Below are 12739 nucleotides of genomic sequence, written 5' to 3' on the forward strand. Positions count from 1 at the left end.
GGAGGAGGTGACACAGGGAAGGCAGGATACATGTGCCAACCAATGCTCTTTGCATCTCCCACATTCTGTCTGACACACAGGAATTCTAAACTCAGCCTCGCTTTCCAGGTCATTTTCAAAATAGGATGATAGAACGAACATATTCTAATTTTACATTTTGTTAGCTCTTGTATTTATAATGTTTAAATATTTAGATATATGGTATGTGGGTCTCCATTTCCACTCTTGTCCCAGCTCTACAAAATGTCAAGGAGTTAGGACTGCTGCAGAAAATTGCCCTAAGAGGTCAACAGTATCATCAACCACAATTAAAAGATGGGGAAAGTGAGACTTAGAGATGTTACATACAATTTGCTCAAAGTCATTCAGCTAATGGAATCCATTTTCAATGCTAGATCCTTCTGAATATAAAGCAAATATTCCTTTTTTTCTATTACACGTACAGCACGGTGACTACAGTTAATGATACTGTATTGCATATTTGAAAGTGGCTAAGGGAGTAGATCTTAAAGCAAATATTTTTCAACACCAAAAATACTTTACTATTTATAAGCTGATGTATCCTTTGACCACATAATTTAACATGCATGCATAAATCTAGGGCATTTCATGGGATATTAAAGATAGGTACAATGGAAATCCCAATTGTTCAGTCGTTGATCCTGAATTTTACGGGCCTATACGTTTAATTTTATAAGCATGCCCACATGTGATAAAATTGTGGGTTCGTGTTCTGCAATTCAAAACACTGATTTATAAACAAAGTGCTAATTTGAGTTTACAGGGACCAATGTATTTGGCAGAATAATGACTTGCAGTAATTCTTCTTCAAGGTAAATGCCAACCAGTGGATCAAATTACGACTCAAAAAATTGCCTGTTTAATCTAACCTTAGAACAAAGAGAGGAAATATTCTTAACGTAATATTTCCATTAAGATATGGGAATTAATCGTCATATTCCACTCTAGGAACAATCCAGCCAACAGTGCGGAGGCAGTTCATACGCTTTGAAGCTCAACATACCTGGGTTTTCCTCTTTACTAATTAACTACTTAACATCTGCAGGCCTCAGTTTCCTTATTTTATGAAAACAGTCTTCTTGAGATTATACGTAAAGGCTTTAGAACAATGGTGTTATACTGTCGACATATTATGTAAATATTATAGATTATAACATATCATATATTATATTAAATATTCTTATTAGGCTATATATTGTCATTGTGCTATTTATTATTGTTCTATTTAACAACTTTCTGGCTAACCTGAAGAAACAGGCCGCAAGCAAGCTCCCAGGGCAAAGAGGCGGGTATTGGTTACCATGACAACAGCGCGCGCCTAGACATTTTCCACTCACACGTCGCTGGGGAAGAGAAAAGCCTAGGCTGCGTATTGCGTCATCACTACGCGCTCATCAGGCTTCTCCGTTCCGTTTTAGACGGTCCCGGCCCGGCTACCGTCGCTCCACGCCAGGAATTACCTTCGCTTTTCAACCTTTGTTACAGTGCACCGAGGCTGCAAGACCGTGAGTACTAAGGGAAGAGTGATAGCGAGCGAGCAGCACACTCCCCACTTCTGAACCTTCCCTGTGTTTTCCTGATCCTATCAGCTTCCTCTCAGCTGGGATCGCGCCGCGTCAACTTCCGGGCGGGTGCCCGCCAGCACGGCCTCCGCCGCTCCCCTCCTTTGGCCCCTTTGTGTCCCCGCAGTGTCGAGGCACGGGCCCCGGCACGTCCTTTTTCGAGGCAGGGAGCATCGTAGTGCAGGGAGCCTCTCACTGTGGGCGGGCGCGCCGCCCGCAGCGGGTTAGCGTGGGGAACGTGCCTGCGCGTGCTGGGGTAAGAGGAGGTTGCACGAGGGTCAGCGTGTGGTTCGAGGAAGGAGGGGCGGGGTGGGGGTGGTGGGAAACGAAGGGGAGTGAAAAGAGCAATGGAAAATTTTAAAAGGATACCACTGCCCACCTGATTGTTGTGGCCTAACAATGAGGCGCAGCCATAATTGTCATCCTGAGCCACTGGCATGTTTGCGGGCTCTTAATTGCCTTCGGAGTGAACTGCTGTGGCTTTGTATTTTACATTGATTTCATGGCCTGTCTTTCTCTCTTTATTTTCTCCCTGCAGATAGTTCATTTAAAGCTCCCATCCCCACGAGGTGGTGGTTTCTACCAATATGAATCTTTTCAACCTGGACCGTTTTCGCTTTGAGAAAAGGAATAAGATTGAGGAAGCGCCCGAAGCAACCCCTCAGCCCTCCCAGCCTGGCCCTTCTTCACCAATTTCTCTTAGTGCTGAAGAGGAGAATGCTGAAGGGGAAGTTAGCAGGGCAGGCACCCCTGATTCAGATATAACTGAAAAAACAGGTGAGTTACAGTGTTGCAAATGGATACAGCATCAAGAGATAGAGAGGTTTTTTTCGTTTGTTTTTTGGGGGTTTTCTTTTTTGTTTTTTAAGAAGAAAGGCAGAAGAGCTGCTGATTTTTGTGCTTGATGTCATACATACTGATGCATCGTCCTTCACCATGCCCTTTTACATACAGCTTCGGGACTGCCAAAGACACCATGTACCTCCAACTGATTATCCTTCCATAGTTGTTCCGCTGTTATGGGAGTGCTTAGATTATGGCCCAGTGATGGAAGCTAAAATCAGAATTTAGGTCAGAGTGGTAGCTAAGGGAGGAAGAACTAGGTGAGTCAGTCCTATGATAGACTTTGAGGATATTGCCAGACGTTTACATTCATTCCAGTATTTCTCCAAAAAATATTGATCACCTGCTGTGAGTTAGACTTTATTCAAGGTGCCTGAACACAGCCTCTATGAGCAGATGAAGAGCAGATCACATTCAGGTTTTGCCAACCACCTGACTTCCTGGAGCTCTCCAAAGTGCAAATGAATAATTGGTATTCTTCATGGTGAAGGAACCATTTTTAACCTCTTCAGCTAATTGTTACGGACAGTAGGGTTTGAGAAGGAGCCAAAAATTAGCATTCCCATCTTAATCTATGTTCTTCGAACAGTAAACGATTAGAATATATTTGATCTTTTACTGTGTTTTAGGCATAGCGGTGAGTGCTTCACATCCTCTCATCTAATTTGTACAACAAGCTTATAAGATATTATTATCCACATTTTGCAGAAATGAGCCCCAGGGAGGTTAAATTGTTAACAAGTTCGTGGAACCAGAGCTCAAATCCAAGCAGTCTAATTCCAAGTTATATTTTAATATTTATTCAGTAATACCTTTTTTTAGTGCAAAACTCAGTATTTCACAAGCAGCTTTTAAATTTCAAAATTGGTAATATATGTCTTCACCTTTGATATCCCCATTTTGTTTGCTACTCTTCTACTTAAATGTAGCAGTGAGGGCACAGTCCCTACAAGTTATCATTAGAATAATATTTTAAAATACTTTGGTGTAATTGGAACATGGTGGAACAATTTGGTAGGTTGGGTTAAGTGGTAATTAGAAGTCAGATTTTGAAAGGCTTTGTTTATCTGACGAGTTTTGAGCTCACCTGATTTCAAACCACTGGAGGATTTAAGCACTGGAGTGACATCCCCGTGTGCATTCTTTGAACAGATACTTGGTTTGCATAACGTGCTGTGGTTAATGTCTAAACATCCAGGTACTTTTATATTTTAACAGTAAATATTTTAATCTGTTTCTTATGTAGTTAGAGAGGGCAGGGAAGGCCAGGGTATAGGCATGGGATTTTGAGTCCTTGTAAGCCTCTGCTTCTTCATTTTAGTTAAATGGGACATTGGACAAGTCACTTAGATTATCTGAGATCCACAATTTTTTCACCTCTAAACTAAAAGCACTTTGTAAACTGGAATTCAATGAAATGTTTTAGTTATTTATCAATATTAGTAATGTGAAAATTTTAATTGCTTTTTCTAATCAGAAGGTGTTTTTCTGCTTTCCTCTTTTTTTCCTAAGGAGACTTCACTCCATCTTTCTTTATTGGGACTTTTCATACGTAAATTACTCTTAAAATTGAGATTGTCTTTAGAAATCATATGGTCAGTCTTGATGACACTTGGGAAATATGGAAGTCAGGTTTTTTTCAGGAATGGTGAGGGTTCATCCTACTAGGAATAGAGAGCTTTGCTTTTGGAAAAGATTATTGTAATTGATCCTGTGGATTTTTGAGAATCTTGAAAACTAAGGCAAAGTTGAGACTTTACATTGTAGATCCATGCAAGAATAGAAGGGCAAAATGATGAAAGAATCTTGTTTTGTAAAAACAATCAGTCTAGCAGTCATGAGTACTGTGTATTGTTAAAGGGTAGAGTTTAAAGAGAGAGAAATCATTTAGGAAGCTCTCATAGTCCAAACTTAATGATGGCAGTACAGATAGAGAAGAACGAGGTATGAGAGATCACAGTAAGAAAGGGCAAGATTTTACAATTAGGTCGTTGTGTAGGAGTGAGATAAAAATGCATGTTAAGAATTTTAGTTTAAGTAATTGAGGGAAAAAAGGTAGTTCTGTACATTAGAATAGGTATGAAATACCCACTGTAAGACGTTGGGCATGCCTTTAAAAATTCAAATGAGAATCAAGGGTCCTGCCCTCAATTTAGCAGTAGACCAAACTCAGCTTAACTTAGCATAGGGGAGGGACATGCTGAATTGCGCATTGGGCCTGTGCGGAGGTCAAGACACTAAAGTTGGATTTAAGATCAAACTGGATATGGACATTGGGAAATTGTCAGTGGGATATGAATATTGACCTTACTTTCTTTTTTTTTTTTTTTTTTAATTTTATTTATTTATTTATTTAATTATTTATTTTTGGCTGTGCTGGGTCTTCGGTTCACGCGAGGGCCTTCTCCAGTTGCGGCAAGTGGGGGCCACTCTTCATCGCGGTGCGCGGGCCTCTCACCACCGCGGCCCCTCCCGTTGCGGGGCACAGGCTCCAGACGCGCAGGCTCAGCAGCCGTGGCTCACGGGCCCAGCTGCTCCGTGGCATGTGGGATCTTCCCAGACCAGGGCTCGAACCCGTGTCTCCTGCATTAGCAGGCAGATTCTCAACCACTGCGCCACCAGGGAAGCCCTGACCTTACTTTCTTTATCATCAACTAGTAACTTACTCAGTTAATCCTATTATTTTACCTAATATGAGTTAAGATTTAATTTCCTACCCCTATCCTTCAGTTACTGTGCCGCAGATACACTGTTCCTTGAATATGCTAAACCCATTCAGTCGTTCCTCCTTCCCATTTGCTCTTCCATCTGCCTCCAAGACACTTTCTCTTGATATCTGCTTGTGACTCTGCTTTGTTCCATTAGGACCTAGTGAAGTGTTACCCTTTTTTAGAAGCTCTTTTCTTGACCCCTCTCTGTGAAGTAACAACCACCCTTCTCCCCTCTTTTACTGTACTGTATTTTTCTATATCCATTGCATTATATATATGTTTCTCCCTTATTGAATATAAGATCTGTAAGAGCAAAGACCTTGTTCGTCTATCCATCCCCATTTCCAGAACAGTGACTGGTGTATAGTAGGCCCTCAGTAAATATGTGTTGAAAGAAGGAGTTTTGGGTGATGATTAGGTGGTGTTAGTCCTTTGTACACATTTAAAAAATATTCCTCCTCCTCTTTATGATCTTGAAACAGTGCCGTAGCCGTCAGTCATTCCTTAGCCATGGATACTTGAAACTACTTTTGATATAGGCCAGGCTCCCTTAATCCAACCTTTGGATATGAGGGCATACACTTAACCTGTGGTCACCTCCCCCTGCCTAGGTTTATTTTACTCTCACAATGCCCAGAATTATCAATGGTTATTACTTACACTTTATTTCTCTTTTTTTATTTGACTTTTCTGGGAGCATAGCAGATTTGGAGAGAATAAAGCAATGACAAATGAGTGTGAGAGGAGAGAACCTACTATGTTTTATGCGTAAAGAATAAAAAGTTGAGCTAAGCATGAACCTCAAGGAACACCAAAAAGAAAGGACATGTAAATATATATAGTTAAAATAGCACAATGTGGTAATTCATAATAAGGGAAGATATTAAGCAGTGTAGAACCACAGTCTAATTCACAATGATTAAATTATCCCTTCTTTCTGCAGAGGATCAGGAAAAGTCATAGAGAGATGACTTTGAGTGGACCCTAAGCAATGACTCATTGCTTATTCAGTGAACTAGGGATGGAAATATATGTTGCCTTGGAGTGTGGTATGTAAATGGAATAGGTGAGGTTATCTAGGGAAGAGGAGGTGTAGGGCAGTATAGATGAAGCTGAAAAGATTTAGAAACAAAAACTGCTGGGTTGGGAAGGGCCTATGTATGCTGTGCCAAGGAGGATGGACTTTATTTGGTACACAGTATAGAGCATTTCAGTATGGGAAAAACACTAATGCAGATGTTGCCATAATTGAAGCCTAAATGTAGGCAAATGACAGTAGGGATGACAAAGGAGGCAGTTTAGGGAAGTTTTATATGATACTTATTTGATGGTATTTGATGATCAGTTAAATGTGGAGGATTTAAAGGTAACTCAGATGTTCCTTGCTTGGACAGCTGAATGATTGGCACTATCAACTGAATTAGGCAGTAGGATTAGGAGGAAGATACCAAAGCATGCTGAATTTGAGTTACCTCTTATATTTCAGTAGCAAGGTCTAGTAGAGGGTTGAACATTGGAGTTTGGAGCTCGGAGAGTGGTCGGAATCTGAGAAATCAACCTTGGAGTCATCCTTGTGGTAGTTACCAAAAAATGTCCTAAGCAAGATGTATATAGTAAGAAGCATCAATATTTAATGATGGACAGAGGAAGGGAAACCAATGAAAGATATAAAGGATGACTAGAACAGTCATAGAAAATGGTAATGCCCTGGAAATTAAAGATAGGAGAGTTTTTAGGGTGGTGTATAGTGAACAGTATCAGATGTTGCGGAGAGGTCAAGTTGGATCTGATCAGAGACCACTTTCCTTGGAAATTAAAGTTCCTGTTGACCTTTAGCAGCTTCAGTAGAAAGCTGAGGAAGTGAAAACTACTCTTCCAAGACGGGAAAGAGAGAAACAGCTTGATGGGGAAGCAATGTCAAGAAAAGATGTTTGAGGAATGTTGAAAATTGAGCATCCAAGGGGAAGAAGCTAGGGGAGAGGAAAAGGATGAGGGAGGGGAGGTATCTGAAGAAAGGCATCAAGGGGATGGGAGTGCACACATAGCTGGACTGTTTAACTTGGAATAAAGACACATTTTATCCAGGGGAGGGGGAGTGAAAGAGAAAAATAGATGGGTTCATAGGTTATTATGAGGTTGAGTTGGAGGAAAGTTTCAGTATATGCTTGAAGAATTTCTTTTCTTGATAAAATATATCCAGTCTTCTAAAGCAGTTGCTCTTTAGATGTGGTTGTCATGTAGAAAGTAACCATGATAAATGAGAGAAAAAAATTTTAATTATACCTGTTATCAAAAAAGCTTTCCAGAGAGCAGTGCTCTGCCACTTACGGATGGTATGATCTTGATTAAGACATTATCATTTTTGGACTTCACTTCCTTTGTCTAGATGTTCTCTGAAGTCCTTGCAAGCAGTAAAATGGATAAGATCCTCTGAATGATGAAGCTGAATATACCATTTTAGCCTTATGACCTGTAACCATCAGGTATTCCTCAGTCCTCTTTAAGTGTGTGTGGCCAAGATGTGAATCATCATTATATCTTTGGATAGAAATTTTGGTTTCTTAATGTCTATTAGTGTTAGTTGAAAAGCAGTAATTGGTAAAAGGGTTAGTGCTCAATTGTTCTAATAGAAAGTACAGTGAGTCTAAATGTCTTAAGTACATTTTAAATGTACATTTTTTGTTTGTGTTTTCCTACTCTACCTTTTTACTTTCCATGCTTGGCTATTTTCTTCAAAATAAAATGTTATATAAAAAAGTAAATGATTACAACAGTGTGTAATGAAGAGAGACTCTTCTGTAATCCTCGTTTAGTGTTGGTATTTATTCTTTTGCATTTTTTTCCTGCCTGTATATATTCTAGCTTTTTTTTTTAGATAAAATAGTATTATATACATACATATTGTAATGCAACTCACTGTTAACTAAAAAGTAGATTTTTTTATACTCTCCACGTCAGTTCATATAAAATATGCTGTACTTCAATTTTTTTTAGTGACCACAGTGTATCTTATTATACACAGATGTATTATAATCCATGTAGTTTCCTGTTTATAGACATTGGTTGTTTTGGTTTATTTCTTCTTTTTTTTGTTAAAAGAATGCTGTAGTAACCATCCTTTTGAATAGATATTTTTGCCTCTGTACAATCTGTGGAAGAATTCTGGGAAATGGAATTGTCAAATTAGAGGGAATATGAATAATATTTTAGTAATTGCCAAATCACCCTACACAGAAGTTTTACCAATTTGCACCACACTACAGCTTGGTTTTCAGATGTCTGCTTTTTCATACCAGGCTAAAATATTGCAAACATTTTTAATCTTTAAAGGGCTAATAAGCAATTAAATTGCATTATTTTTATTCTTTATTTTTAAGGTTAAGTATGTTTTCGTAAATTTTATTAGCAATTTGAACTTTTTCTGTGTTCCTTTTTCTCATTTCCTAATAAATGATTTACAGGTTTTTTTATTTTATTCTTTTAATTTTGTTTGTTTTTTGTGACAGAGAAGTTTTACATTTTTATATGGTCAGTTCGTTCATCTTTTTCAAGGCTTATGGGTTTTAGGTCCTGATCAGACCTGGTAAAAGAAAGCCATTCCCTACCACCACATTATAAATATATTCATCCATATTTTCTTCTATCACATCTGTGTTAATTTTCTTCTTAATTGTAGTAAAATGTACATACATAAAATATGCAATAACCAGTTTTAAGTGTACAGGTCAAAGAGGGTTAAGTACGTTCACATTGTTGTACACCCAATCTTTGGAACTCTTTTCATCTTGCAAAACTGAAACTCTTTACCCCTTAAACAATTCCTTCTTACCCCCAGCAATCACCCTTATATCTTCTGTCTCTATGTACTTGACTACTCTAGGTGCATTATAAAAATGGAATCATACAGGATTTGTCTTTTGTTACTGCCTTATTTCACTTTCCCTAATGTCTTCAAGATTCATCCACATTGTAACATGTATCAGAATTTCCTCACTTTTTAAGGCTGAAGAATATTTCATTGTATGTATACCTACATTTTCTTTATTATTCATTTGTGGATGACACTTGGGTTGCTTTCACTTTGGGGCTATTGTGAATAATGCTGCTGTGAAAATGAGTATACAAATATCTCTTCCAGACCCTGCTTTCAGTTCTTTTGGGTATACACCCAGAAATGGAATTGCTAGATCATACAGGAAACCACCATATATTTTCCACAGTAGCTGCACCATTTTACATTCCCACTAACAGTGCACAAGGGGTCCAGTTTCTCTCCACATCCTTGCCAACACTTGTTATTTTCTGTTTTTTTTGTTTTGTTTTTTGGGGTGTTTTTTTGTAGCCAAACTAATGGATATGACTTGTTTTTTTAAATTTTTTTAAACCTTATCTTTCATCTGGAGTTTGTTATAAGGGCTAAAGAAAAGGTGATACCGTTTTCTTCTTTGTTCATTGTTTATCATTTACTAGTCACTTATCCCAGAACCATTTATTGACGAATCCTTTTTCTTATATTTGAAATGTCATCATTATAGGCATACCTCAGAGATATTGTGGGTTTGGTTCCAGACCACCGCAAGAAAGTGAGTATCGCAGTAAAGCAAGCCACATGAATTTTTTGGTTTCCCAGTGCATATAAAAGTTATATTTATACTATACTATAGTCTTTTAAGTGTGCAGTAGCACTGTCTTAAAAAAAAAATAATGTACATACCTTAATTAAGAAGCACTTCATTGCTAAAAATTTTTAACCATCATCTGAGCCTTTGGTGAGTTGTAATGTCTTTGCTGGGGGAGGATCTTGCCTCGATGTTAAGGGCTGCTGACTGCTCAGGGTGGTGGTTGCTGAGGCCTGGGGTGGCCATGGCAGCTTCTTAAAATAGGACCACATTTACATTTGCCGCATCTGTTGATTCTTTCTTTCACAAATGATTTCTCTATAGCGTGCAGTGCTGTTTGATAACATTTTACCTCCAGCAGAACTTCTTTCAAAATTGGAGTCAGTCCTTCCAAACCCTGTCACTGCTTTATCAGCTAAGTTTATGTAGTATTCTCAATCCTTTGTTGTTATGTCAACAGTCTTCACAGCACTTCACCAGGAGGAGATTTCATCTCAGGAAACTCCTTCCTTTGTTCATCCATAAGAAGCAACTTCTCCATTAAAGTTCTATCATGAGATTGCAGCAGTTCAGTCACATCTTCAGGGGCCACTTCTCCTGAATTTCTTTTTCTTTCTTTCTTTCTTTTTTTTGGGGGGCTGCTCTGCATGCAGTATCGGGATATTATTTCCCCGACCAGGGATCAAACCCGAACCCCCTGCAGTAGAAGCTCAGTCTTAACCACTGGACTGCCAGGGAAGTCCCAAGGCACCACTTCTTTTTTTTTTTTTTTTTTTAAAGGTAGTTTTTATTAATTTATTATTATTATTATTATTATTATTATTATTTTTTTTTGGCTGTGTTGGGTCTTCGTTTCTGTGCAAGGGCTTTCTCTAGTTGCGGCAACTGGGGGCCACTCTTCATCGCGGTGCGCGGGCCTCTCACTATCGCGGCCTCTCTTGTTGCGGAGCACAAGCTCCAGATGCGCAGGCTCAGTAGTTGTGGCTCACGGGCCCAGTTGCTCCTTGGCATGTGGGATCTTCCCAGACCAGGGCTCGAACCCGTGTCCCCTGCATTAGCAGGCAGATTCTCAACCACTGCGCCACCAGGGAAGCCCTTAATTTATTATTTATTTATGGCTGTGTTGGGTCTTCGTTTCTGTGCGAGGGCTTTCTCTAGTTGTGGCAAGCGGGGGCCACTCTTCATTGCGGTGCGCAGGCCTCTCACTATCGTGGCCTCTCTTGTTGCGGAGCACAGGCTCCAGACGCGCAGGCTCAGTAGTTGTGGCTCACGGGCCCAGTTGCTCCGCGGCATGTGGGATCCTCCCAGACCAGGGCTCGAACCCGTGTCCCCTGCATTGGCAGGCAGATTCTCAACCACTGCACCACTAGGGAAGCCCCAAGGCACCACTTCTAATTCTAGTTCTCTGTTGTTTCTACCACATCTGCAGTTCATTCTTCCACTGAAGTCCTGAAGTCATCCATGAGGGTTGGAATCCACTTCTTCCACCCTCCTGTTATGTTGATATTTTGACCTCTTCTCATGAATCACAACTGTTCTTAATGGCATCTAGAATGGTGACTCGTTTCCAAAAGGTTTTCAGTTGACTTTGCCCAGATCCATCAGAGAAATTGCTATTGATGGCAGCTGTAGCCTTATGGAAAATATTCCTTAATAGGACTTTTAAGTCAAAAGTCCTTGATCCATGGGCTGCAGAGTGGATGTTGTGTTAGCAGGCATGAAAACATTAATCTCATTGTACGTCTCTATCAGCGCTCTTAAATGACCGGCTGCATTGTCAGTGAGCAGTCATAGTTTGAAAGGAATCTTTTTCTGAGCAGTAGGTCTCAACAGTGGGTTTAATATATTCAGTATTTGGTGTTATAAACAGATGTGCTGTCATCCAGACTTTGTTCTATTTATAGGGCACAGGCAGAGTAGATTTAGCGTAATTCTTAAGGGCCCTAGGATTTTCAGAATGGTAAATTAGCATTGGCTTCAACTTAAAGTCACCGGCTGCATTAGCCCTTAACAGGAGAGTCAACTTGTCCTTTAAGCCAGGCGTTGACTTCTCCTCTCTAGCTATGGAAGTCCTAGATGGCATCTTCTTCCATTGGAAGGCTGTCTGGTTTACATTGAAAACCTCTTCTTTAGTGTAGCCACCTTCATTAATTATCTTAGATCTTCTGGATATCTTGCTGCAGCCTCTACATCAACACTTGCTGCTTCATCATGCACTTTTATGTTACGGAGACAGCTTCTTCAACCTTATGAACCAACCTCTGCTAGCTTCAGACTTTTTTTCTGCAGCTTCCTCACCTCTCTCAGCCTTCATAGAATGGAAGAGTTGGGGCCTTGCTCTGGATTAGGCTTTTGCTTAAGGGAATGCTGTGGCTGGTTTAATCTTTTATCCAGGCCACTAAAACTTTCTCCATATAAGCAAAAGGCTGTTTGGCTTCTTATTTGTGTGTTCACTGGAGTAGAACTTTTAATTTCCTTCAACAACTTTTCCTTTGCATTCACAACTTGGCTAACTGGTGCAAGAGGCCTAGCTTTTGGCCTGTCTTGGCTTTCGACGTGTCTTCTTACTAACCTTAATCATTTCTAGCTTTTGAAAGAGAGGGATGTGCAACTTTTCCTTTCACTTGAATACTTAGAGGCCATTGGAGGGTTATTAATTGGCCTAATTTACTGTTGTGTCTTAAGGAATAGGGATGCTGGGGACTTCCCTGGTGGTCCAGTGGTTAAGACTCCACTCTCCCAATGCAGGGGACCCGGGTTTGATCCCTGGTCAGGGAACTAGATCCCGCATGCCGCAAGTAAAGACTCCTCATGCTGCAACTAAAGATCCCACATGCCACAAGGAAGATCCTGCGTGCCACAACCAAGACCCAGCGCAGCCAAATAAATAAATTAAAAAAAAAAAAAGAACTAGGGAAGCTGGAAGAGAGGGAGAGTGATGAAAGAAGTGGCAGGTTGGTGGAGCAGTTAAAACACACATAAC

At 39.9% G+C, this 12739-nt stretch overlaps 1 protein-coding gene across 5 annotated transcripts in view; it reads left to right on the forward strand.

Moving 5' to 3' along the window:
• The first annotated feature begins 1409 nt into the window (after positions 1-1409).
• Positions 1410-12739, forward strand: part of SMARCAD1 (SWI/SNF-related, matrix-associated actin-dependent regulator of chromatin, subfamily a, containing DEAD/H box 1) — a 70876-nt gene continuing 59546 nt past the window's right edge. Inside the window, exons 1-3 of one of the 5 annotated variants that reach the window (XM_057547017.1) lie at positions 1410-1526; positions 2122-2360; positions 9673-9720. In XM_057547017.1, coding sequence (XP_057403000.1) covers positions 2171-2360; positions 9673-9720 — 238 coding nt within the window. In that variant the 5' untranslated portion in view covers positions 1410-1526; positions 2122-2170. Of the gene's footprint in view, positions 1527-1586; positions 1840-2121; positions 2361-9672; positions 9721-12739 lie in introns of those variants that run through there. The other 4 variants (XM_057547019.1, XM_057547018.1, XM_057547021.1 and 1 more) reach the window with 4 other exon arrangements.

The sequence above is a fragment of the Balaenoptera acutorostrata genome, chromosome 5 (assembly GCF_949987535.1).
Source record: "Balaenoptera acutorostrata chromosome 5, mBalAcu1.1, whole genome shotgun sequence".
NCBI classification, from domain to species: Eukaryota; Metazoa; Chordata; class Mammalia; order Artiodactyla; family Balaenopteridae; genus Balaenoptera; species Balaenoptera acutorostrata.